Genomic DNA, 26,670 nt, shown 5'->3' with positions numbered 1-26,670 from the left:
CGACCATGTTAAGATTGGTGAGCTACGTTACCAGAATTCCATAGTATGCACTTGTATAACAAGTACTTCCTAATAATATGTGATAGGTACCAGTGATCGAACCCCATTTATATTAGAATTAACCGACATAACATTCTAACGTTCGCAAATCACATCAAAAACATTAAAAACCCGTGAACTACGTTACTGTGAGCTACGTTACGCACTCATTTATGCATCTTCAAAACTTCTATGAAATGGTGAAATAGGTGTTACATTTCACTCAAGTGATCTTTCGTTTGCTTTTTATGACCTTGGATTAAGTAAAACCAGCCCATTTTGTAGCCGTAACGTAGCTCACATTACATTGAGTTTTAGTGTTAAAAACATCATGACTTCCTGAAAGAAAAATATACAAGTGGTGTTGAAAATCTTTTACATCTGAAGGTAGTGATACATATAAAAAAAAAAAACACAAAAATCAGGTCTTTTGAACAACTTTATTTTTTCAATTTTTACAGTGGATTGGCACCGGATTTTGTAGAATGAGCGATATACGCTGTACCTATGTATATTAAGGACTGGCTTACGCCATTTTGGATGTCAATGGGAAATACACACTTAACGATTTGCGCCGGTTAGAAACTTGAAAAAAAATCTTTAAAATTTCATCAATGTATACAAAAGTGGTACCAACCGATTGTGCTTGCTAATTTAAGACTCGGTTGAAACAAAATTAAGGATCGAAAGCATTTTAGTGTCCAAAAGGCAAAATTATCGTCAAAGTTCTGCGAAATCGGCACCCTTGCGAAGGGTTCAGAATTGAATCGGGAACGAAAATATCCGATCTTTGCGATCAAAAACACAAAATTACAACTTTAAACATACTATTGGCAAAAGACATTATTACCAAACAATACAGAATAGAAAATTTGACATCATTTTCTCAAAATATTGAAAAAATTTGCTCACTAGACATCGAAAAAGTACGCAATCCAATTCCCGTTCAAACGCGTGGGAAACTGAAAGTGCGATAATCGTGACTATCCCATACACACATGCATACTTCATAGACAGTTGCTCTGCACTGCACTCTGCACAATATAGGATTATTTGTATACACAGGTCTGGTGCAACAGAATTACACAATTGTCCTGTGCACATTAAGTGTCAGAGAGCTATTCGAAAAGAGAAGAGGTAGCATCCCCTGTTAATTCTGGTACCGTACTATAGAAAAAATATTAAATTTGTGTACATCGTGGAACATTCAACTGAACTACGCTTGTTACTCCACGACTAATCATGCTAACTACACACGCGTACAATGCTACTCTACGCGTCCATATTAGCGAGGCTATCTGCGTACAACTGCTTACTACGCGCATCCACGCAAAGAGTATGTTCCACGATGTACACAAATTTGATAATTTTTCTATAGTACAGTACTACTCAATCCTAGGTTCCTGGTTCAGGTACTGCTAAACACCCCCTTGCGGGAGCCAAACTAGCAGGACGGTGCACCACTTGGTTACTTGGTGTTGGCGTAATACTGAGTTACTGCTGCCTTGAACTTGTCTTTGTCCTCAATTGAGGTTATGTGTTCGGGTATGGCATTCCAGTCTACCAGTGTTTTTGGAATGTAGGAGTACTTATAGCAGTTTTTGTTGGTTTGAATTTGGGTGTATTTGACGTGTCTTGATGAACGTTGGGTTGGGCGCAAGACCTTTTGCATTGGGATGGCGAAGCTACCCTCTCTAGAGCTTGGGGGAATATTGTCACTCTTGAAATCTTCCTACGCACCTCCAGAGGCTCCCACTCCAACTTGGTCTTCATATTCGTTAAACTGCTTTTTCGTTCATAATCCTGACAAACAAATCGAGCCGCCCTATTTTGAACAGCCTCTAGTTTCTATTTGAGTTCTTGTGTGTTGGGATCCACTAAACTCCATGTACATGGCCTCACAAGTGACTTGTAAGCTATGATTTTTATATTTTGGGAGCATGAAAACAGGTTTCGCCTAACAAACCCCAGAGTTCTGTTTGCTTTGGACACTATACCATTCATGTGTGGGTTCCATGATAATTTTGAGTTTAGTGTAACACCCCAAGTATGGGTGTTCATTTGTTTCAGCTATATTGTATGATTGAGAGTATATGTATGAGTTTGTGGTGTTCTTGCATGTGTTATCCTTAACACAAAACATTTTTTTGCAAAAAAACTTATTTGCCACCGTGATTGCCATTCAGTGAGTGGATCCATATCCTTTTGCAATTCGCTTGCATCCTCTGGTCCAGCTACCTTCCTATAAACAATACAATCACCTGCAAATAGCTTCACGTGTGAGTTTATATTAAGTGGCAAATCGTTTATAGCAAAAAGGAAGATTTGTATTGACTTGTGTACGTATGTATGTCATCTGGGATGTTATTTTTTGTCTTGAATTGAAGAAAGAATTATTATTTTTGATTTATGGAACTTATATTTTTGCAGGATATGCTAGAAGCCCTGAAAGCTTTGTCCACCTTCTTTCATGAGAACAGTCTCAGAACTCGCCGTAATTTGAGAGGTGACATTGAGAGGAGAAGTTTGGAAATAAGTGAAGAATTTGCTTTAGCTTTCAAAGTTGTCAAAGAGGTGAGTTGTATTTAAACTATTAATAAAATTTTTATTTTATAAAATGATAAAACTTTAGTATTTCGGCCACTTAGCTGTGGAGCTCTATGAGGATTTGGTGAATAAACCCTGGGAATCCCTGGGGTTTATTATATTAAAACTCTTACAATTTTACTGTAATGTAATTAAAAGCACTTCAAGCTTAGTCTTTCACATGGTATACACCATTGGGTATTACATTGGTGCAAAAAGTTGAACCTCAAAAAAACCCTGAAGGTGTCGCTGTGTGGAGCATGACATTAGAGTGACAGTTCATAGTGAGAGGTAAAACATGTTCAGCAACAGTGGGGGAAGAAGCATTCAAATTTAGGGGTCAGGGGGACAAGCATGTTTTGTTCTGATGTCACTAAGATTTTTTTTTTGCACAGGAAGCACACAAAAATGTCAAATTCAGACTATTTTGGCCCCAAATGCTGTGTGTTTTGCTATTTGATGGGCCAGTGCACACAAAGCATTCAAAATGTTGCAATTTTACCCTATTTGGGCCCAAAATGCAGTGGTTTTTGTGTTAAAAAGGAAGATGCACAGGGGCAATGATTGCTTGATTTTTTTCTTCCATCATGATTTTTAGGGGGATGTCAAAAATTTAGGGGAAAATGTTCAGCACACATGTCCAATCCAAACATTCATGAAATAACATATTCATACATGTGCATTAATATCTAATATAATGGCTCACATGATTGGTTGGGAGCCGGGCATGAAACATGTTAATGCCTGGCTACTTTAGCTTGACGATTCTGGTATAGAACAACAAAAACAAACAAAACAGGAAAATCTCATTTAATGTAACATCTTATTTTTTTCTTATTGTTTGATGAAAATACAATCACCGATTGTTGGGGAATGTATGGCCAGGTTCATTAATAGAATTGCATGATCGTTGTTCATGCCCTCAATTATATTAATGAACCTCACAGTACAAACTAGACCTCACAGTACAAACTAGACTATGTGATAAGAACTGATGTTAGAGATGAGTACAGATAATAGGAAAATGTAAGAGTAATATTGTTTATAGCTCACCTGTCAACCAAATTGATTGACAGGTGAGCTATAAACAATTCTGACCAGTAGTATAGCCAGCACGGACTGCCCCTTTATTTTGCCCTTGCCCTCGCTACAACCAAGAAAGCTGGCTAGCTACGCCCCTGATTCATCATACATGCGTACATTACACCCCAGGCACACCCGCACATGCATACAATTAGTTTTAATTGAAAGATTGTGTTTGTGTTTTAACAGGAGCTAGATAATATTCATGAAGATGTGGAGTCTATGAGTACCTGTTGTCAGGACATGACAAAGAGACTCAAGGTAAGAATTGTATACAAGGTCATTCTTTGAATGTAGAACTGGAATCATACCATAATTATGGGCCCATTTCAGGGCCTAGATTTCAACGAGAATCACAGAATCAATTCTTGTAATGATTCTCGTAAGATTCGGTTTTGAGAATAGACTTCTCTCATTGTATCATACAGTAAATGCAGTGACTATGATGGATTTTGATTCTCACAAACCAAGATCAAATCTAGGCCCAGCATTTGACACAAGTTGAATTTTAGGCACAACCTAAAAGTGCCCTCCTGTAAATTTCTCACCAGCAAATAAGTATACGGAACCTTCATTCTTGTTGGAATTTCAGAGGAGGAAGCTCTCTATTTGCACATGAAATTTACCCCAAGGCAAAGGAGCCCAAGTGTGCCATTAGGCTAATCTTTACAGCATCGTGGTTAAGGAACTGTGTCCTAAAGATTGTTATGTTGAGATGCTAGTGATGGCAATTTGGTGCACATGTCATTTGCATAATTATGTTATTATTATATCAGAGCATGTCAATCATAATCCATTGCTAAATGGATTTTATGATTCAATGTTTTTACTTTCTTTTGCTACAATGAATGTGTTACAAAATACTAATTGCAGGTCCTAAATTCATTCTTCACTATATTACCGGTAGTACTACTACTAAGCACCTGTTTAGCTACTGATGAATGCCTACAAATTCCATATTATATTATTTACATTTAGAGCACATGACTCGTCAAGTTTTTGTATTCCTTTTCAGGCTGCAAGAGAACAAACAGCAGATCTCATCAGCAAGACCACCGATTTACAAAAAGAGAGGTAGTTTCATTGCACTATTAGAAACCATTATTAGATGCAATATAATTATGTGGTACTCAATTTGATAAACTCATTTTCACAACTACCAATTTGGATCAATCATATCACATTTAGAGAATTTTAGAACATTATAGAGTTATTTTCTGTGTCACAAAATTATGAAGTTCATGTTCGCCTTTGTTGGACATACCAATAACACAACTGCAGTGTCACATCTCTTCAATTTGTAATAGACCGCAATGTATTGGAGAAAGGAGTTTGTACAAGCAAAAGTGTTAATGACAAGAATTGAAGCATCAGATTGTGTCTCCTGTCCTTATTGAATTGTAGACCCCTAGTAAAACTGCATGAATGGTGGCATGCTGGGCATTTTCTGCAGACCCGACTGACCAATCTATCAAAATTAGTCTATGAACAACTATTCAATCTTTCTTTCTTTTCTTTTTTGGCCTTGTGGGAATGATTTGTGCTCCACACATCAAACAGCCTCTTTTAAAGGAATTTGTGACATTGACGTTATATATAACACACTCACATTGGCCTAATCAAAACACCCTAAAATTCATCAAAGGTATGATTTTTGGAACAAGCATTATTTAAGTTACTGAAGCGGACAAATCACAAAAATTAAAGCAATCTGATTCTTACTTCAAATTGCAGATAAAGTGAGGTCATACTTTTATCATCGTCGTAACTTTCTTATCGTCAAATTTGGCATGATGCAGTATGAACATATGCTAGCAGTAGACACCGCACCACTTCCTATACTAAGCAGGTTATTTACATGATGCTTTATGATACCATAGGCCTTCAAAAAAAGCCTTTTGAAGAAATTGATATGGGATATATTATGATTAAATTGGCCTATGCAATAATTGCTGATAGGTTGGTGGTGCAATTAGGCAAAATATTTTGTACTGAAAGTCTCAGAAAATAATTTCTGTAGTGCTCAGCTCACACTGTCACCAAGATCATTTTACTGTTATATCTTTCAGTCAACGTTTGGAAATGAGAGCCGATGTTGCCGATGCATTCTTAGCAAAATACCAACTCAAGCCAGAAGAGGTGAAAGTACTTAGAGGAACCAGGACTGGACAACTGCAAGAGGTATAACAGACAAGCACTTCTATAATCAAAGCCTGAATTAAAAAGACTCATTTGTGTTTGACATCACTGTCAATCAAACTCCCCACGCCCTTGATTCGTTAGTAGCATGTAAAAAAAAGGATGGTTCATCAGACTGGTGCATTCATCGGAAAAAAGGAATCGCAGAAAATGGTGAAAAATAACTGCAGTACTTTAACAAGGCAAAAAGCATCTTTTCTAGGCATAGTTGACATGGTGTCTTCAGGAAAGAAAGTTTCTTATTACTAAGACCTAACTTTTAAGGTGGTTTGTATGTTTGAAGGTGCAAAATTAACATTGAGGCATGCTGATTTACCTCTGCATTCAGAAATTTCTATCATCATGACAACTTGTAAACAAACCGTTTCTGAGTTTAGAGTACTGTAAAACACTTAAATTTCGCGAGGTATTTAATTTTCGCGAGGACCTGAAATTGGCGAAATTAAATCCTCCCGCGAAATGTAAAATTTACATTGAAACTAACAGTAAATCTTCTGGATTCGCGAATTTAAAACCCTCAAAAATCCTGCTTTTTTCAATTCGCGAAATAAAGTACCCGCGAAATTTAAGTGTTTTACAGTATCTCTGGCTTCGATGGCCTAGAGACACAAAGCAGCTATAAGCTCATCACCTTCTTTGTTTATTATCATTGCATTCTTGATCATTGTGTTCAAACCTTTTAATAAAACAAAATTATGCAAAGAAAAACAAATAATTATCTTTATTTCACACGTCAAATGTGATCTATGTAAAGCATTGCAAAGTAAAATTGACCTCCCCCACAAGATCTCTCCCTCCACACTTTAAAGATTTTGAGCACTTTTACCCTCAATAACTAAAAGTACATTATTAGCAAGATTTGACCATTGCCCTTGATCATGGTCACTTCACACATTGTTTATTTATATTGAATATTTCTGTCAGACTCTAGAAGGAAATCAAATTAAAATGATCCTATTCTTATATTCTCTTCACACAGAATTTCTTCAAAGCACTAGAGAGAGTGAAACAGATTCACAGTGACTGTAAAGTTTTGCTAAGAACAAACCAGCAAACTGCAGGGTAAGTGTTCAAAACTATTCCATATTCATGTTATATGCTTGTCGGGGATACTGAAAATGTTGGACCTGCCTCTTTCACACTAGTATAGTAAAAACAAAAATTGTTATTGTTTATTCTCTAATTAATGATATTGTTGTTCTTTGGCAGGTTGGAAATCATGGAGTCTATGGCCTTGCATCAAGAGACTGCTTATGAAAGACTCTATAGATGGACACAAGGTATGGGCAAGGGGACAATGAATTCAAAGGGAGAATGTGTTATCTGCCATATTTGCTTCTATGGCCTGTGGAGGGGTAGTTTTAAATTATTTCATTACTCGCATTACATTACATTACATTGTACATTTTCTTGTCTACTATATTGCTCATGATTTTACAAATGGAATGGTCCTTTTTTTTTCTCATGGATTAAATGATTGGGTTTATTTATTAATTTTCAACAGATAAAATATGTAGAAGCTACTAATATAAGTGCAGAAAAATATACAAATTTTAAGAAGACAGACTAGGTAAACAAATAATATATGAAAAGTGCTGATAAAAACCTGGATAGCTCATAAAATCCAAAAACATCTCACGCTTATTTCATATAATGAGGTCCTTGGTTAATCATCAATTAGAAAATGGAGGTACAGCTGTAATAACCAAAACTGGAGACAAACAAGCCCCAAACAGGCTGGGGGAATTGAAATGACCAAAGAATAAAAATATGAAAAAAGAAGGAAGGGGTGGATGCACAAATAGGACCTCATTTGCAACATATTCTTAGATTGCACACTTTAATACTCTGACAGACTAAAGTAAAAAGATGTGTCAACAGCACTTTGAGTTTTGGAACAACAAAATTGACCACCACTATAAGTTGGGAGTTTGGAGAGATGTTTATATCACCTGATTTCTTCTGAAAGTTATTTGCAATGATGTACTTTTGTTTTTATAGGGGAATGTCGCAGTTTAACTGGTGATACAGTGGAAGTGACATCCATTCACAGCAAAGCTATGCATGCTTTGCAAGACAGACCAGTACTGTTTAGGTAAGATTCAAAGTGATATACAGTCTTTGACACGCAAGGTAACACTAGCTTATCAATGTTTTTTTTTTATGTTTAAATTGCAAGAATAATTTAAAATTAGACTACAATGTAACTTATTTATTTCACTGGGAGTGCTTTCAAGGAACTTCCTCATCATCAGCCGATGTTGTTAGCTCTGATGTTCTGGGAAATATATGATCACATTCATGACAGTGAAGATAAAAGAATTCGAAAGAAATGTAACTGATTGGCAGATACTTCAAAAGCAAGTAGAAAAAAATCTTCTTCTTCTTCAAGTTACGGCTCAACACTCCAGGTGGAGAAAGGCGAGTTGGAAATTGCGTGTGCGCTAGTGCTTTGATGCTTTTTATTGGTAATGGTTCTGTTGTTGATGTTTAAATGCTTCGGGATCTTCTATGCTGATGATGTGTTAGTGCAAACTATTCCAATCTATGATAGTTCTGGATATGAATGAGTCAAGTTAATATCATGAATACATTATTTATTATAACATTATTTGAATGTTTTGCTTTACACCTGTGCTTGTTTGTTTGTTTGTTTTTGTCAATTAGGTATGCTTTAGATGAATTTGGAACTGCAAGAAGAACGGCGGTAGTTAGAGGCTTCATCGATGCCCTGACTAGGGGTGGTATGTATGTTGATGTACTTAATATACTAAGCAACAAAACCTTTTATTGCCTGGAGGCTTGTACTATTGGATACTCACAGATGTAGAAACATGTACTAAAGATTCTTGTGAAGGAAGTTTTAAACTACATGGGGCTATACAAAATGAAATTGCCTATCTAGTAACACATCCTGCACATACAAGTATTGCACATGTAAGCATGTGACATTATTTTTTAATCTGACCAAGATGTATGAAAAACAAATGACCACATAATTTTGGTTTCTGTTTTGATTCAGTTTATTTCAAGTCCATTGACCTACAAATCTTGGTATTATTTCCCATAGTTATTTGTTTTGTTTTGTTTTGGTCACCAATCACTAATATTGTTACTTATGTCACAATATTCTATGCCATAACAGGCCCTGGTGGTACACCTCGTCCAATAGAGCTTCATTCCCATGATCCTTTGCGGTATGTTGGTGACATGTTGGCATGGCTACATCAGGCATGTGCATCGGAAAAGGAGCATCTGGAAGGGTTACTTAAAATGGCTACAGCTCAGTGTAAGTAATCTGTGTATTACTATCAAAGTTGAAACTTGCAGAACAAGCATTAATGTAGCTATCATGTACGGGCAAATTTAATCTTCTAAATTGCGTAAATCTGTAAAAGTTCGCAATTGTGTATTTTAGTTTGATAATTACGATTACAATTTATTTTTGATTGACAGCACGAGATAATGAGATGCAGGAGATTCTTGGACACATATCTGAGGGCGTATGTCGGCCATTCAAAGTGAGGGTTGAGCAAGTCATTGTAGCTGATCCTGGTCCTGTGTCCTTATACAAGCTTACCAATCTACTCAAATTTTATCGCTATACTATAGGGTAAGCCAGACACTTGCAATATGTATTTTTCTGTCAGAAAATAGGTAAACAACAGGAAACACATTGTGTTGGTAGTAACGTAAGGTTGATCCAAATGAGAGACAAATGAGGGGTAAAATAATTTTTCTAAAATGGGTTTTGAGCTCATCCAGTTAACAGGAGAGCTGTGAGGTAATACAATCTAGTGAGAGGAAGTACCGTATATCTATGGGACACTAGCACTAGGATCTGAGTGTTATGGACATCGTTCATGTAAAACAATGTTGTAAATTGTAGTAATAGAAATAAGAACTGGTAATTGAAAGTCATTATCAAGATTCCTGTGATTTAGTCAACAATTTTGTACCCAATAACATGCAAAAAGTGCACTTATATAGGTTTCTTAAAGATTACATATATTAAGAAAGCCCACTGATGGGTTGTTAATTAGTTTGAATAAGAGTAGGTGGTAGAGCTCTTAAATGTGAACTCCTGCAACTAATTGTACATGCTCTTTTTATGTTAAACAGTCATTGAAATTAGAAGAATTGGGAGGGCGAGTTAGCGCAGCGGTAGTTCCCTCGCTTTGCAGCACTGAGGTCCCGGGTTCGGGCCCCGACGCGGTCGTGGACGTATGTGCGCTTGGTTTTCGGAGGTCGCTCGCTCTCGCAGGTTTTCTCCAGGATCTCCGGTTTCCTCCAAAAAAAAAAAAATCGGTGATTAGTTGTTTGGTTATCAAAAACTTCCTTCACCCAATGGAATTTGGGGAGCTGCACGTATAATTGGTGGATGTTACAATCTAAATGCGGATAGGTGTGCGCTGTTCGGCAGCAACCTAGTTGAGATGCGATCTGATTGTGATGATTCACCATTGCAGCGAAATTACAGCGCTTTGAGTCCTCTAAGATCTGGAGAAAGGCGCTTTATAAATCCAAAATTTAATTTATTTATTTATTTATTTATAGAAGGTAATGTTCTGAATTTGATTTGCTTCATTCATTGTTTTTAGGATCTGTTCAGGTGGTGGTCGCATTGCATTCTTTAAATTCAGTAAATTTTCATTGTCAACCGTGTAATTGAATGGGATTATTTTGAAATTTTAAAACGCTTGAAATATCACAAACAAATAGGCCTATGTTAATAAATAATATAAATACATGCTAAAACAGTTGGGGTTCGATAATGAACCCCACAAAACTAACCGAGTATATGGAAAATGCCATACGGCCGGGCGGTTTCACAAGTTGCCGGCTCTATATCATGCCATTCGCCGCCTGGATCTGTTATTGTGTATTATAATTGTTTCAGAAGGATTAACTTGCTACTGGTGAATTGTCTCTAGGAGGAATGTGATTTGTGTTTTATAACTAAGTAATAAATATGATTGAATATCCTCTTATGATACTTTACAGGCAATTATTAGGCAGTGAGGCAACATTACTAAGCACCTTGAATGAGATGGAAGATTTATGCCAGAAAGTGTTCTTCAATGCACTCAATGTTATGTCATCCAAACTTGTGGATAAGGTATGTGGACATTGCAGTAAACCCTTTATCATGATTCATTCACTGTACCTATTGTGGTTGTGAGGAGTTGTTTCAGGCTGTTAGTGTTGGCAATGTTTAGGCCAATAGCAATAGTTCTTAATGGCCACCCCAATATTTCCAACCTCACTATTATTGGCTCTTACAGTATTCATGGCTGTGGAGAGCTGGCCCGGTTCCATGGGTCAGTTGAAATTCAGAAATACCAACCCTCCCGGATTATTATGTATTTTGTACATTCCTGCAAACAAATTTGATAACCTCCCGGATTCAGGAAGGTTTTGTACCCATTAGGTTGCATGTAATTCTGAAAACCTGCCTGATTTCTGTGTGAAACCTCCTTGATTGCTGAATATAAATGGTGGCATCTCTGCATATCAAATAGGCTCTGTGTTTAAGGGGGTACTACACCCCTGGCCAATTTTATGCCTATTTTTGCATTTTTCTCAAAAATTATAGCACACTGGTGACAAGTAAGATATGTATATTATAGGGGCAAGGACTACAACTACTGTACTGAAAATTCAGCAACTCAAAGCAAGTAGTTATTGATTTATTGATCAAATATTGGTTTTCCTCATTTTTGACTGTAACCCCACAACTGTTGTCTGTGCTGAAATAAAATTTACAGTGCAGTAGTTGTAGTCCTTGCCCCTATAATATACATATCTTACTTGTCTTCAATGCGCTATATTTTTAAAGAAAAATGCAAAAATAGGCACAAATTTGGGCAGGGGTGTAGTACCCCCTTAAAGGACAAATTTGATATATTTGTACTTTGAAAAAGCCTTCCAAATGGTAACTTGTTTGATTTGAGCTAACTTTTGGGCTTTTATGTTCTTGCCCCTAAGACTGTTACACCCTTCCCCTTCTTGACAGGATGTCAGTGTTAAACAATGGGCTGTTCCATTTGAAATCCACCCCCCCCCCATGAAGACATGGCCTTAATCTTTCCACACAGGGAATGTGAATTTCAAATGGGGTTACCTATTAATGAGTGACTACATTTGAAATCTACACCCCCAGTGGGAGAGTAGTGTCATGTCTTCTATATGGGGTGTATGTATTTTAACTGGATACTGCCACATATAACTTATAAGAATTATTATGCCTGATTTTATTCATTTGTCGTTCATTTTTGTGAATTAATGTCACTACATATGGAGGTAACTTTCACAATCTGTGTCAAAAAATACAATATGAAGCATACAGCACTGTACACTAACACTTTAAAGCATTGATTTTGTACAGGTGGAGCTTCCTCCCTCAGATCTAGGACCAACAGCAACTTTGACCCAAACCTTAGGCCTACTGAGGGAGGTGTTGAAATCACATGATGCATCAGTAGTTCCACTAGATTCCAGACAAGAGGATTTTGTAAAGGTATGTAGTGTAAAAGTGGAATCTTTTATCACTCTGTTTAAAGTAGAAATGTATAATTTGGCAGTTAAATGTATCATTTTGAAATGGTCATCAACACTAACACTACTGTACCACAGCAAACTGAAGCTGATAGCAATACATGTATTATTTATTTGAAGTGGTGCAATTATTGTTTCTAACAGTTTCACCTGTAAAATTCCTCAAAATCTTCAGTAGCAAAAGGGGCACCAACTATAAAGAGCTCCTTATCAGAGCCACCATCCCAAGTAGATATGGGGCAATCTACTACAAACTGTATCAAAACGATTGCAACTGGGATATAAATTTTGACCTTTCGTATTGAAGATATGGATTTTTTTCCCAAAACACAAAAAAAATTAGGTCTTTTGGGGGAAAAAATCCATATCTTCAATATGGAAGGTCAAAATTTTCAATTGATTGTCGGCTTTTCCTCCCAGCTACATACACTTTAAGACTATATCATTAGATTTATAAAATTTACTTCGAGGACTGTTATATATCAAAAATGTGAAAAATATCAAATTTTAATAATTTGACATAAAATTTGTATTATATCGTGAATTTCAAAAAGTGAAAATTATTTGATATCAGTAAGACATTCTGCGTATTCAGAATGCAATTCGATATGTCTGATGTGCTCTCATGTCCCACAAAAAATACTGTCGAAATGCTTAAAACGCTCATTAAAGAAAATGTTAAAAATATAAAATCGCTAATAATTGTTATTTTTGTGTAATGATCTGATAATCGGAAGCCAATAGGTTGTTGCATCTGAGAATCTTAACAAATTTGACTGACAGAAGTTTGACAAAGTATAAAAACAGGGAAAATCTGTTCCAATTGACCAGCAGGATACAACAGTGTCACACTAGCAATGGATAAAATTAAAAATAGGGAAAATATGACACAGCATTCAATGGGGGAGTAACACAAAATATATTTTTTTATAAGCAAAGTTAAAAACCCGACATTTCGAAAAGACAAAACTTTTCTTTTTGAAGGGATAAAATAAGAGACCTGCTCTCAATATAATGGAGACCAGGTTATAAATGATAACACTGTCAAAAATCATTTATGCTTGTCCAATGGCAAACCTGTTGAAATCCTCAATCTCTATGTAGAATACCCTTTGCACCTTGTGTGTTAGGGTGAGGGTAAGGGTATTGAGGGTATTCCATAGTTATTCCAAGACTTAGCCTCAGCTTGTACCTGCTTCAATTTCAGATTCTCACCTGTATCCTGGATCCGCTGCTACAGATGTGTTCCCTGTCTGCAAGTCGTCTTAATCCTGCTGATATGGCCGCATATATGATGAATTGTCTATATGCTATGCAGTCTACGCTAGCATTGTATGAGTTTACTGATCAAAGACTGGAAATGCTTCAAGCGCAGGTAAGTTTATGATAAACTGGCTTCTATTCATGTCCCAGAGAGTGTGAGTGTAAAGCCCTTGGATTGATTCAAAGAAATTATCTAAGAGTTGTCTTGTGGTTCTTTTATTCCTTGGATTCTGTGCTCAAGCTTTATACATATCAGAAGTTTGCTTCTTAGTGAAAAGGAATTCAAAATGCCATTCAATGCTTTGTGTGTTTGTCATTTTTGGAACAAGCATGCAAGTCCTTGGTGTGCTATAAACCATTTCCACCATTTGTCTTATATAGACAGAACCAATGAAAATTTGTAGAAATATAAGCAACTTGCCCATATCAATGAGTGATTGTGATGTTTTTGCATGTTTCAGATAGAGGCCCATAAGGACACATTGGTCAATGAGCAAGCATCCTATGTGTTGACTAAAGCTGGTTTGATGCAGATATACAGTATAGCACAACAACACCAGCCACAAGAGGTAAGCAATAGCAAACCAAGGAGTGTGGGCATCAGAATTCCTGATGTCATCAATGTTTGTGTTTAATGTGAGAGGGCTAAATTAGTGTAAGGAAATGGCTATAGAATGCTTGATTTTTTACATCCCACAAACAAAGATTTGCAAAGATTTGATCATACAGAATCCATCAACTCTTCACTTATTTCCTTCAAAACATTTTTATTTTGCAACTTCACTGTAGTACAAAATTGATGTAGTAAAGTCATCAATGTAAAGCAAGCACATAACAAACCTGTTCATTCTGAGAGGGCAATGTCCCAGTTGTTGAGAACTGTCCTATTTGGGAGAGGGCTGTGAATACTTCTTTTTAGGAGAAATGGAGTATTAGCCCATGGAAGAAAGAGATAAGAAGGAACCACAACGAACGCATTCACTTTGTCCACTCCCTTTACCGACATTTAATTGACATTGTTATTCATGAGGATTTACTTTGATCAATACCCGCGTTAAATAGGTGATTGGTATTGTACTCCATGTATTTACATGTCTTCTGGAGCGTGTCTGAAGGATGATTTGAACTAATGACCTTCCGTGCAAGCACCCTATAGGATTTTCTCTGGTGACGTGATCATCGGTCATTGATGGCCTACATCTTTTTCTTCCATTTTGCCCAATTTTTCCGAACTTTGATGACTTTTTTCTCAGAGTTGGCAGTCTTTGGCACTAAAACGAGTTAGCTAGTTACGATTATACACATATAAACTATTAAATTAAACAGGTTTTACGTACCGGACTCAACCGGAACATTATGCATTATTTAAGAACATTTTACATCCATTTTTCATCAAAAAAGTCACCAAAATCTTACCTTATTTGCTAAAGCTGAAACTCAGCAAAAAACCGGCCGATTTTGACGACCTTTTCGATGTTTTAAAGGAAATTTTCTACACAATACGATCAAGAAAACAGTTTGACTGTAGATCCCAAAACAAAGCTACTATATACATGTTCAGAGCATCAGTGAAATTCCAGAATCTTACTTCCGGGTAGCGTTTGTTGTTCGTGGATGGGTTTGATATAGTTTTTTCCAGTAATGATTTCGCCAGCATCAAGCATCGTTCGCGGTAAATGGAATATACATGAAAGGAGGTACCATTGATAGCTTTTCTTTTCATGCGCCAATAGATAAGCGGATTAAAACTTGGCCGATCGAAGTCGTTGTGGTTCCTTCTCATCTCTTTCTTCCATGATTAGCCTAAGCATTAAATTGTTTGCTACTAAAGATTAGCATTTTAATGATTGATTAGAGATTGACTGCTAATGTGTTTGATTATTTTACAGGGCCCATTGTCTTCTGTTCATGGCATGGATGGATCATCAATCAAAGCAGCTATGGTAAGAGTGGATAACACTAAAATATTATTTATTTATTTATTTGCGCTTTCATTATACAGGATAGCCCCTTCAGTGACAAAGCACTGCTATTCTAGGGGGCCCTGTTACAGAGTATAACTTCAGAATATAAACAAAAGTACATTAAAAATGGAATAACAGTTACAGTACTGGAACATTGTACATAATACACTAAGCCAAAAGGTCATATCTTAAAATCCTGTCTATCAAAATTAACCAAAATTACACACATGATTGCCTCAATACTCTACTCTAAACACATGTCAGTAACTGTGCAGTTGTCCAACTGACACAACAACAAAATGCACTGACATGCAACACCTTCTTGGACCACATTCACAGCGCAACAGATTTCTTTGGCTGTGTTCCAATTATTCGCCTGTGAATGTGATCCCGGAAGCTGTTCCGTGTCAGTGCATTTTACTGTTGTGTCAGTTGGACAACTACCTGGTTACTGACATGTGTTTAGAGTAGAGTATTGAAGTAATCTTGTGTGTAATTTTTGTTCATGCACAGGCGAATAATTGGAACCCAGCCAAAGAAATCTGTTGCACTGTGAATGTGGTCCAGGAAGGTGTTGTATGTCAGTGCATTTTGCTGTTGTGTCAGTTGGATAACTGTTTGGTTACTGACCAGTGTTTAGAGTAGAGTATTGAAGTAATCCTGTGTGCAATTTTTGTTCATATTTATGGAGAGGATTTTAAGATATGACCTTGTGAAAAATTAATCTTTGTACACATTTTTGGGCTTGATTGTCACAGCATATGGAAAACTCCCTAAAAATGCATGTTTTTGACCTGTATTTCCAAAAATTGGCCAAATATTAAAATTTTACTCTTATTGCCAGTTAGAACTAACTAAAGGATTAACTGTTTGGAATCATTTTGATTGCAGGCACGATTTGATGCGTACCTATCATCACCAGACAGCCTCATTTTATCACAGTGCACATTCCTACATAGCACATCACTAAGGTAAGAAATGGGTTTCACAATATAGGAGATGAAGATAAGTGTTATATACACCAGGTTTTATTTTTGTTATCAATATTGTTAAATGCTGGGCAAATCCAGAGAAATTTGTACTTGGAATGTGAGCTTTCACAGGTATGATATTAATGTGTTTTCCCTCAATTCTTTCCATGAGTCCGGCCTCCTGGGTAAACGGTAGAACCAATTTTCAGCCAAAATGAAAATAAATGTGTGGATTCATTTGTTTATTTGCTTTTTCGACATAATACATAAGATGACTTGGTTCTTTTGGAGATTGGGATATTGGGCTGATCTTAATCTCCCACACAGGGGGTGCAGATTTCAAATGGAGTCACCTGTTCAGGTAACCCCATTTGAAATGCTTACTCCCTGTGTATAAGATTAAGGTCATGTCTTCCATAGGGGGTGTATGGATTTCAACTGGTATAGCCCATTGGATATATCGATCTTGTCAGAAGTTGAAAGAAAACAATGGAATATGTTGATAAATTTTGTTTTCAACATGAGAAATGTAGAAAATATGTGGTCATAAACATATCAGCCATGTCATATGTCATACGTGTACAGAGAGCCATACCTGTGCATGTATCTCGCAGTCAGTTTAAAAAAAGTAGGGTGATAACCCCTGACTGTTCCCAACCCGTCCCGGTGTTCAAATGGACCCCAATGGAAATAAGCTTCAATAGAGGCTTTCTTGGGTTCTCCAGGGTTGTCAAAACCCGAACAAATCAAATAAAAAAAATCAAACAATATTTAATGGATTTCAATATTTTGTGGCTCTGGGGTGAGGTTCGTCAAATTAATCCGAAGATCTTATCTTAAGATATCTCTTAAACGGTTGTATCAACCTCCCTATGCTAAATGGTTACTTTGCCATGTTGTAAAACATGGGACCATGACCACAACCACCTGGAAATGTGGTTGACTAAACCCTCACTACACTTTCCACAGTTTGTATGATTTTTGCATTTAATTTAACAATTTTAAACATAATTAGAGTCAAGCGGTAGCATGACCAGCAAGTTTAAAAAAACCCGACTGATAAAGAAGAATAAACAGATGCACCGCGGGACTATATTTACACGAAACAAAACGCTATTGTTCTATGATATTTTTCGCTGGGTACAAAATATATCTAAAACCATGCTAAATCTTATTTACTGCCCAAAGTGTAATATTTTAATAACTCATTAATTCAAAAAGTTACACCAATCTTACAGGCAATCCGATTGTTTGATAAGAAACAATCATTCTTGCTTCATTTTATGCGGTATTTTATAGCCAAATTTAGTGGCAAATCATAGCTAATCATACTGATATCCAGAATCTTTCAACACTGCTACAGCCATACATGGCTGTCACTGTCGCACTACTTTTTGAGATTCACTTCCAAATATACCCTAGCATTTTCCTGGATACCCTCCATACAAATTCTGGATCCCATTCGCCAAAAAATCAAGTTTTTTCACAATTCTTTTATTCTTTCCGGACCACAGCATACATTCATATTAATAAATACTCCACTTTTACACGTCGTTATATCGAGACGCCCCGTGTGAAGCGGTTAAGGCCATGGACTTCTGATCCATTTATGAGTTTTTGCTCAAGTTCGAAACTTCCCACCACTTTTTTTTTTTCAATGTTTTATTAACGAATTTATTGTCATAAATCAAGAATAACACCATTTTGAACACCGATTGCTATGGTGATATTATTTTTTTTTCATCAAACAAACAATTTATCAGTGGCTCTGTTCACAGCTCAGACTGAAATTATATTTGGAATAAATGTTATAAATTGTCACAAATTAAAATCACAAACCGCGAAAGATAACCAACAACTGCCGATAAATATTGATATCCAACTAGATTTCCCCACAGGGCTATAAAGAACCACAACCCGCGAAATTTGGATATCCAACTAGATTGCCCCGCAGGGCTACAAAGAACCACACACCACGAACTATGGATATATCCAACAAGCTTAAATTATAAATTAGCTCCCGATAGAGGGCAGGGCTTGATAAGGGAAATTCAAATCACAAACCGCGAAAGATCGCTGACAACCGCCTTTTAATAGGGATATCCAACTAGATTGCCCAGAGGGCTACAAAGAACCACAAACCGCGAAATTTGGATATCCAACCAGATTGCCCGTGAGGCCTATCGATTATAAAGAACCACAAACCGCGAAATATGGATATCCAACAAATTTAGACCACAAACCGCGAAAGATCGCCAACAACTGCCGCTCAATATTGATATCCAACTAGATTGCCCTTCAAGAGGGCTATAAAGAACCACAAACCGCGAAATTTGGATATCCAACAAGCTTAAACTATAAATTAGCTCCCGATAGAGGGCAGGGCTTGGTGAAAACAACAACCCACGAAAGATCGGCGACAACGCGCCGCGAAATACGGACTATCAACAAAGATTGCCCGCAGGGCTATAAAGAACCACAAACCGCGAAATATGGATATCCAACCAGATTGCCCGTAGGCCTATCGATTATAAAGAACCACAAACCGCTAAATATGGATATCCAACAAATTAAGACCACAAACCGCGAAAAGATCGCCAACAACTGCCGCTCAATATTGATATCCAACTAGATTGCCCAGCAGGGCTACAAAGAACCACAAACCACGTAAATTTGGATATGCAACTATTGCCCCACAGGGCTTCAAAGAACCACAAACCACAAAAATGGATATCCAACAAGCTTAAACTATAAATTAGCTCCCAATAGAGGGCAGGGCTTGATGAGGTAAATTAAAACCACAAACCACAAAAGATCGCCGATAACCGCCGCTTAATAGGGATATCCAACTAGATTGCCCCGCAGGGCTACAAAGAACCACAAACCGCGAAATTTGGATATCCAACTAGATTGCCCGCAGGCCTATCGATTATAACGAACCACAAGCCGTGAAATATGGATATCCAACAAATTAAGACCACAAACCGCGAAAGATCAACAACAACTGCCGCTCAATATTGATATCCAACTAGATTGCCCCGCAGAGATACAAAGAACCACAAACTGCGAAATTTGGATATCCAACAAGTAAACTATAAATTAGCTCCCGATAGAGGGCAGGGCTTGGTGAAAACAACAAACCACGAAAGATCGCCGACAACCGCCGCTTAATAGGAATATCCAACTAGGTTGCCCCGAAAGTCTATACAAAGAACCACAAACCGCGAAATTCGGATAGCCAAGTAAATTGCCCCGCAGAGCTACAAAGAACCACTAACATTAAAACACGATTATCTTGCCTAGTCGGGGCATTTAGACGCTTCCGTAGTATAGGCTTAAATATATGCGCATTAACCAGTTCCGACTTGAATTAGGCCTAAATCAGACTTACTCTCTGTGTCTATCTGGCATTGTCTACATTGGGTGTGTGTTGTTCATGTTTACATTTTCTTTACATATTTACGTTGCCTTGAATAATTAAAGTGTATTAAAATGTATCTTAACATTACAGTTACGCGTGACGAGCAAGTTTTAAAAATAAACGACTGATAAAGTTTTGTTAATTTATCTTTTATTGTCATGAATCAAGAATAGCAATCTCAAACATCTATTTTACGTTATATTATTCGTTTTATGGAGCACTTCGTAACCTGATGACTTTCCAAGCTTGGAGCTGATTGGCTACATTCATAAAAAGAAAAGAAATCTACCAAAAAAACGTTGACAACGTAAATAATTCAGCAAGTTTAAAAAACCCACCTCGGCTCACTTTTTGAAACTTGGTCCCATTTTGAACACCAACAGCAAATCAGTGTTTTTATTTTATTTCAACAGAATACAGCGTTTCCAACAAGATTACAAGCCTACTTTTTATTTGTTTAATTCAATCATGAATCATGATTATTATAAAACAAAACACAATAGGATATTGGTTTACCATGCAAGAACAAGATAATAATTAACCTTTTAGGTCGTTTCAGAAAGCTTACAAATTAATATCGCATTTGCACATTAAAGATACATAACACTTCTGGAAATGTTTTAAATTTATATAAATATGATAAAGTTGAAATCAGTACCTTTTACAAATGGGACCAAGTTTCAAAAAGTGAGCCGAGGTGGGTTTTTTTAAACTTGCTGATTTCTTTACGTTGTCAATGTTTTTTTGGTAGATACTGTTTTACTTGATATCAGCAGTAAACCAGCTGTGTATTTTTATCAAGCTGTAGCTAGGTAAACAATGACAATTTAATTAAATGAATTGACATTTTAAATGAAAACCTATCCTTATAATTGGCTATTCCAGAAATTGTCCATACACCCCCAAAGAAGACATTGGCCGGGGATTTCCCACAGCTTTCCCCCTCAATATTGCTTGGGAATTTCCATCAGGAAATGTCAAAAGAACATCCAATTTCCCATCCAGATGCACATCGGAATGTAAAAAATTGAGAATTCCGATAACTTTAGGAATAAATGCATGTAAATCCCAATTCCCAAATGTACACTCTAAATATTTGGCTGGGAAATCCCATTGTTATGTTATGGGTAGCTCGGGAAATTGCATATACTATTGCGAAATCATTCATGTGAAATCCCACATTTTGTTTTAAATTTAACTTTGTCATCTTTGGGGGTGTGTGGAAACTTTCTGGAATAGCCCAATGTCTAGCCATTTAATTGAATTATCGGTTTTTACCATTTTTTTCTGATTAATGTTTTACGGTGATTGTAATTTTATGAAATTGTAGGCATTTTTGCATTCTGATTAACATTTTTTATACATAATACCATTCAACATGACATTAGTGAATCAGGTGTGTACTTTCATAGAGCTGAGCTAGGTTAAAAAAATTACAACAAAAATCAAGTCAGATGCACTTTCAAATTCTATATATTTTATGTAACTATTTAGTTACATTCTAGATTGTGTTTTGATTATGGCAAAATAACGTTGCATCACAAAATAATGGTATTGGTGCAAACGGCATGTGTATTATCTATAATATTCTTAATTGTGTGACCAATCGTGTAAAGTATTATTAGAAACAACAAGAAGTTGTCCATGCGATGATATTATGCCAACATGTGGAAATATTGTAAATGGTTACATCAAGAATGTTCCAAATTATTCTCTCTGCTGATTACACAGCAATATTATACTCAACAAGGGGAAACTGAATATAATTAAACATAACTATAGAAAAGGGCAGAACTCCAGATAAAAAATCAGAGAATATGCCAACATGGGAATCAAACCTGAAACCTTATAGGCAGATGCCCTGACCAGAAGACTATAGTCTTCTGGTCAGGGTGCTAAACATGGATGAAACCGGTTGATGTAGGACAGTCGGGTACACAACACATGCACAACAGACACTGGGAGCAGGAGATCATCAAATGGTTTTTTTAAAAGTGTGAGTTTAATGTTTAAAAGCATTAAAATTGCCACTCTAGCAAAGAAATAAGTATGAAATAAAGTTATGCATAGGAATGAAGCAGAAAAAATGCAATGGGGATCAATTTCAATGAAACTTCATACTTATTTGGAAGCTTATTTCAAAGTTTTCATAGTAAAAATTCCAAGAAAAAACTCATGTTTTCCATACTTTTTCGGCAATCCAGTCTGTTGCCTTTCTCAATGGTATATGCCAATTGATCCTTTGTTGGATGGTATGACGTCATCGGAAGATGATGACGCCTCAAGATCAATTGGTCATAGACGTGACTCAGTTGGAAGGCGCCCTCGTCGCCGTTCATTAGGCTCTTTCACGCTGATCTTGAGGGCGTCATCATCTTCCGATGACGTCATACCATCCAACAAAGGATCAATTGGCATATACCATTGAGAAAGGCAACAGACTGGATTGCCGAAACTGTATGGAAAACGTGAGTTTTTTCTTGGAATTTTTACTATGAAAACTTTGAAATCTGATTACTGTATTCCTGATGAATCTCTTCAATAATTATTTGGAAGCCTTTAAAAATCGGTGCTAACCTTGTATTTTCATAACTTTGTGTTGTTCACAGGGAGAAGATTCATCGTAAGGCTATGGACTTAGTAATTGGTGCCTATGAGTTGTTGTACAAAGCCATACTTGACTCTAGTAACAACTATACAGATCCTAACTCCATCGTTATGAGGACTACCGAACAAGTCAAAACATTATTATCATGATATGTGTTAAATACTGGTGAAAAAGGCAAGCAACAGATGACCATCAAATTTATTGTTTAATGCATCTTTACCCGATACCATTGTGATTTTCTCACACTGACAACAGAAAATCATCCCATTAACCAAATGAAGGGGGATGGACTGTATCAGGGGTGGATGCTGATGTCTGGTATCCAGGGGTGCCAGTTTTGGGAGTAGCATGTGGGGTCTACCTTGAGAGTATGAAAATGTTGCTAATGAAAGGGTATTTTTATAGCACCTATTCCTTACTTTTTGCTGATCTATTTACATAAACATAAACAGAAATGGGAATAGGCAATAGGCAAGTGAGGGAAAGTGCTTTACCCAAGTGTACAACATGATCAAAGTGCCGGTACAGCTGAGCCACCATCCCCCAACACTATTCCTTGCCAGCTCTTATTGCTTCTTTCACACTGCTGCATATAATAATGGACATTTTTGCAGAACTTTGATTTTCACGCTTAACGCAGCTGCTGTGAAAATAAAACATGAAATAATTAAAGTTATCAAGAAAAATCCAAACATTTTGCTTTTGGAACTAAGGAATAATCTGAGGTTCATCAAGCATGTTTCGATTTTTTACATTACCCGAAAAATAATTGATGCAAAGCCATTAACCTCATCCTTCACCATTACCTTTTTCAATTTGTTTGATTCCACCTTTATAATATTATCATGGTATTTTTTTAAATACAATTTTTAACTTTTTCTGTAATTTTCCCTTTAACAAAATTGAATGGTTGACCTGCTAGCAACCAATTACAAAGCTCTTTATAATCGCGTAGGATATGCGTACACGGAAGTCATTATTTTGCATAGCTCCATACCATGTCACACACAGAGGTTCATTGTTAAATATACGTAATTGCGTTTTGGCTGATAAATAAGTTTGATTGGTCTCATACACATGTGACATGATATGGTCCATGGAGGCCAAAGGCGGCAACTTTGAAATTGAGATCAATGCAAACTATGGCGTAAAAAACAATAAAATATGCAAGGAAATAAACATCCCAAACTATGCTAGACCTTTGGGGTTTTCAATATAAACTGAGCTCAAAAAGAAACTTATAATTTTTCACAAGGTCATATCTTGAAATCCTGTCCATCAAATTGAACCAAATTTACACACAGATTTACTTCAATACTCTACTCTTAACACATGTTAGTAACCAAGCAGTTATCCAACTGACACAACAGCAAAATGCACTGACATGGGACAGCTTCCTGGACCACATTCTCAGCCCAGCCCTGTTTCATGAAAAAAGTGTATGAAAAGCAGAAAGCAGCACCGTTTTATCATCTGTGCAAGGATCTTGTGTGCATTCTCACAGATTTTTTGTCCTGGGTGCCAAATGTTGGGCTGTGAAAGTGAAGGAAGTACAGGAAGCTGTCCCATGACAGTGCATTTTGCTGTTGTGTCAGTTGGACAACTGCTTGGTTACTGACATGTGTTTTGAGTAGAGTATTAAGGTAATCCTGTGTGTAATTTTGGTTCATTTTGATTGACAGTATTTTAAGATATGACCTTGTGATTCACAAGTTGTAAAAAATTATAAGTTTCTTTTTGAGCTCAGTTTATGTTAACCTAATGTTTGTATAAGGTGATAATTATAGTAACTCAATTTTCAAAAATGCCTCCTTTGGCCCCCATGGACCAGACCGTGTCACATGTTCTTTATGTATTGGTCCTTATATATTGCAAAGCATAACAAATTATGTGACCTATGGTATTTGTGGATTTTAACTTTTCAACTGAGCACCCCCTGTATAGGAGATTAAGGTCACTTCATCCATAGGGTGTGTATGGATTTCAGCTGGAATAACCCAATACACGTGTGTGCCAATAGGTCAAAAGGCTCTGTTAGTCTTTCAATATTATCTGCTGTTGTCTGTCTGTCTGATCAAGGTTATCCATATCTCACTAGGTAAACCAACAGACTGGTATCTATTACAACAGTTCAAGGTTCCAATTCCACATGTAGATTTCAAATTGAGGTACCCAATTCAGGTAAAAAAAATAAAAAATAAATGTAGATATTTATATAGCGCTTTATGCCGTAAACAGCCTCAAAGCGCTTTACATTTATTCCGCCGTCATTAGAATATGTCAGAACCACGTTTGCAGCCTACAAGTGGCGCAGGGTCCATCAGTACAACGACTGTGACTACCCCTAACAGCTTCCCATTGCACCTGGGTGGGGTGAGGCAAGCGAGCCAAAGCGCCTTGCCAAAGGGCGCAACACGGTGGTGGGACGGGGAATCGAACCCACGCATGTCGAGCAAGCTCTCAGATTATGAGTCCAAGGCCGTAACCACTGAGCCACCGTGCCCGTAACCCAATTTGGAATTCAATTGGAAAAGCTCATTTGATATGCTCTAATGATGTGCATTATGCAGAATAAATATGGTAATTTACAGTTAATATTATGGAATATATGGATGCAGCTAGTGCTCTGCTGGGTTAAAAAACTGTTTGCTCGCTTTGCTGCATCAGGCTGATAAATTAGGATTGGCTGGTCAGCTTTTTTTCACTCTTTGTGAAATTAAAATTTAATGGCAGTGTTTTTGTTATACATAACATATATAATATCAAGGTGTTTCTTGATAAGTTATAATTTATCAAAGATATTTAATATTTGTGACATGATCTAGTCGATGGGGGCCAAAGGCGGCAAATTTGAAACTAAGATAAAGGAAAAAATATGGGATTTAAAAACAACAATAAAATACATAAAAAATACACATTACAAAATCTCATAACTTTAGAATCAAGTATGCTAGACCTTTGGAGTTTTCAGTATATGATAGCTTACTACAAGGTAATAATTATAGTAACTCAATTGGCAAAAATGCCTCCTTTGGCCCCCATGGAGCAGATCATGTCACATTTTAGATATGAATTGTATCAATTTCAATATAATACTGCTCACAGATTATGTAATATTTATTGGTAATGGTTTATGTTAAAAACAGTATTTTATCATTAAATTTCATTGCACATATAGATTATATTGTATTGTGTATTTACGATTTAATGAAATTGCATTTGATTTGTAACACACAATCAATAAAATGAAATTATTATGGAGTTTTGAAACAGCTGCACTGCAAAATTAATATAGATTTAGCAATCAACGGTAATTAAATTTATCTCCTATAGATGTACATCAACTACTAAAATTGGCAAAATATCTCTTGGGATATTAAAGCCATAATAAGTGATTTGCTTCAGAGTGATGCCCTCAATTGTTCTGGAATTTCTACTTCTTGCATGATTGTAATGCCCATTGGTGTACAAAAACCCCAAGTGAAAGACTAAGCCAGAAGGGCTTTAATTATAGTAAAACTGAAGTTTTTATATTAAATGCAGAGATCTCTGGTTTTATTCCGAGTTCACAGATCAAATGATGGCTAACACGTCTCATGCGTGTGAGCTCATGTACACATGTATCATTGAATCGGTGACGTATAAACTGTGCATATCGCTATTCGTCTTATGACTTTCAAGCAAAATGAAACATGTTTTGTTGAGAAGAAAATATCCAAGGGTTCAACACTCTGACTCGAGGAAGGTATACGGACTATACAAGCATTAGATATTGATTAAATTATTTCAACAAAAATAAAGCAATTTAATAATTTGCAGAAATAAAATTTCCACATAGATGTTGGCCACCTTTTTAATCAAAATTAGCCTTTCTTTTCAGACTGTTTCCAACGTACCAAATCTGTATTCATTTTAACTAACACATCTTAACAACCAAAATTCATATTTTAACCGAATAAATTAATAGCTAAGTATAGC

The 26,670-nt window shown here is 36.5% G+C and overlaps 1 protein-coding gene across 1 annotated transcript in view; it reads left to right on the top strand.

Moving 5' to 3' along the window:
- LOC140154925 (conserved oligomeric Golgi complex subunit 6-like) overlaps window positions 1-25,867 on the top strand; it is a 30,168-nt gene extending 4,301 nt beyond the window's left edge. Inside the window, exons 2-18 of the mRNA XM_072177587.1 lie at window positions 2,470-2,613; window positions 3,898-3,969; window positions 4,724-4,782; window positions 5,778-5,889; window positions 6,887-6,969; window positions 7,117-7,187; window positions 7,909-8,002; window positions 8,575-8,651; window positions 9,053-9,196; window positions 9,364-9,520; window positions 10,912-11,026; window positions 12,296-12,427; window positions 13,673-13,840; window positions 14,190-14,297; window positions 15,618-15,671; window positions 16,584-16,663; window positions 22,694-25,867. Of these exons, the coding sequence (XP_072033688.1) occupies window positions 2,470-2,613; window positions 3,898-3,969; window positions 4,724-4,782; window positions 5,778-5,889; window positions 6,887-6,969; window positions 7,117-7,187; window positions 7,909-8,002; window positions 8,575-8,651; window positions 9,053-9,196; window positions 9,364-9,520; window positions 10,912-11,026; window positions 12,296-12,427; window positions 13,673-13,840; window positions 14,190-14,297; window positions 15,618-15,671; window positions 16,584-16,663; window positions 22,694-22,841 (1,818 nt within the window). The 3' untranslated portion in view covers window positions 22,842-25,867. The remainder of the gene's footprint in view (window positions 1-2,469; window positions 2,614-3,897; window positions 3,970-4,723; window positions 4,783-5,777; window positions 5,890-6,886; window positions 6,970-7,116; window positions 7,188-7,908; window positions 8,003-8,574; window positions 8,652-9,052; window positions 9,197-9,363; window positions 9,521-10,911; window positions 11,027-12,295; window positions 12,428-13,672; window positions 13,841-14,189; window positions 14,298-15,617; window positions 15,672-16,583; window positions 16,664-22,693) is intronic.
- The last annotated feature ends 803 nt before the right edge of the window (window positions 25,868-26,670 follow it).

Source organism: Amphiura filiformis, chromosome 6 (assembly GCF_039555335.1).
Source record: "Amphiura filiformis chromosome 6, Afil_fr2py, whole genome shotgun sequence".
Classification (NCBI taxonomy): Eukaryota; Metazoa; Echinodermata; class Ophiuroidea; order Amphilepidida; family Amphiuridae; genus Amphiura; species Amphiura filiformis.
The sequence above is the reverse complement of the archived record's forward strand: the minus strand, read 5'-3'. Positions and strand labels throughout refer to the sequence as shown.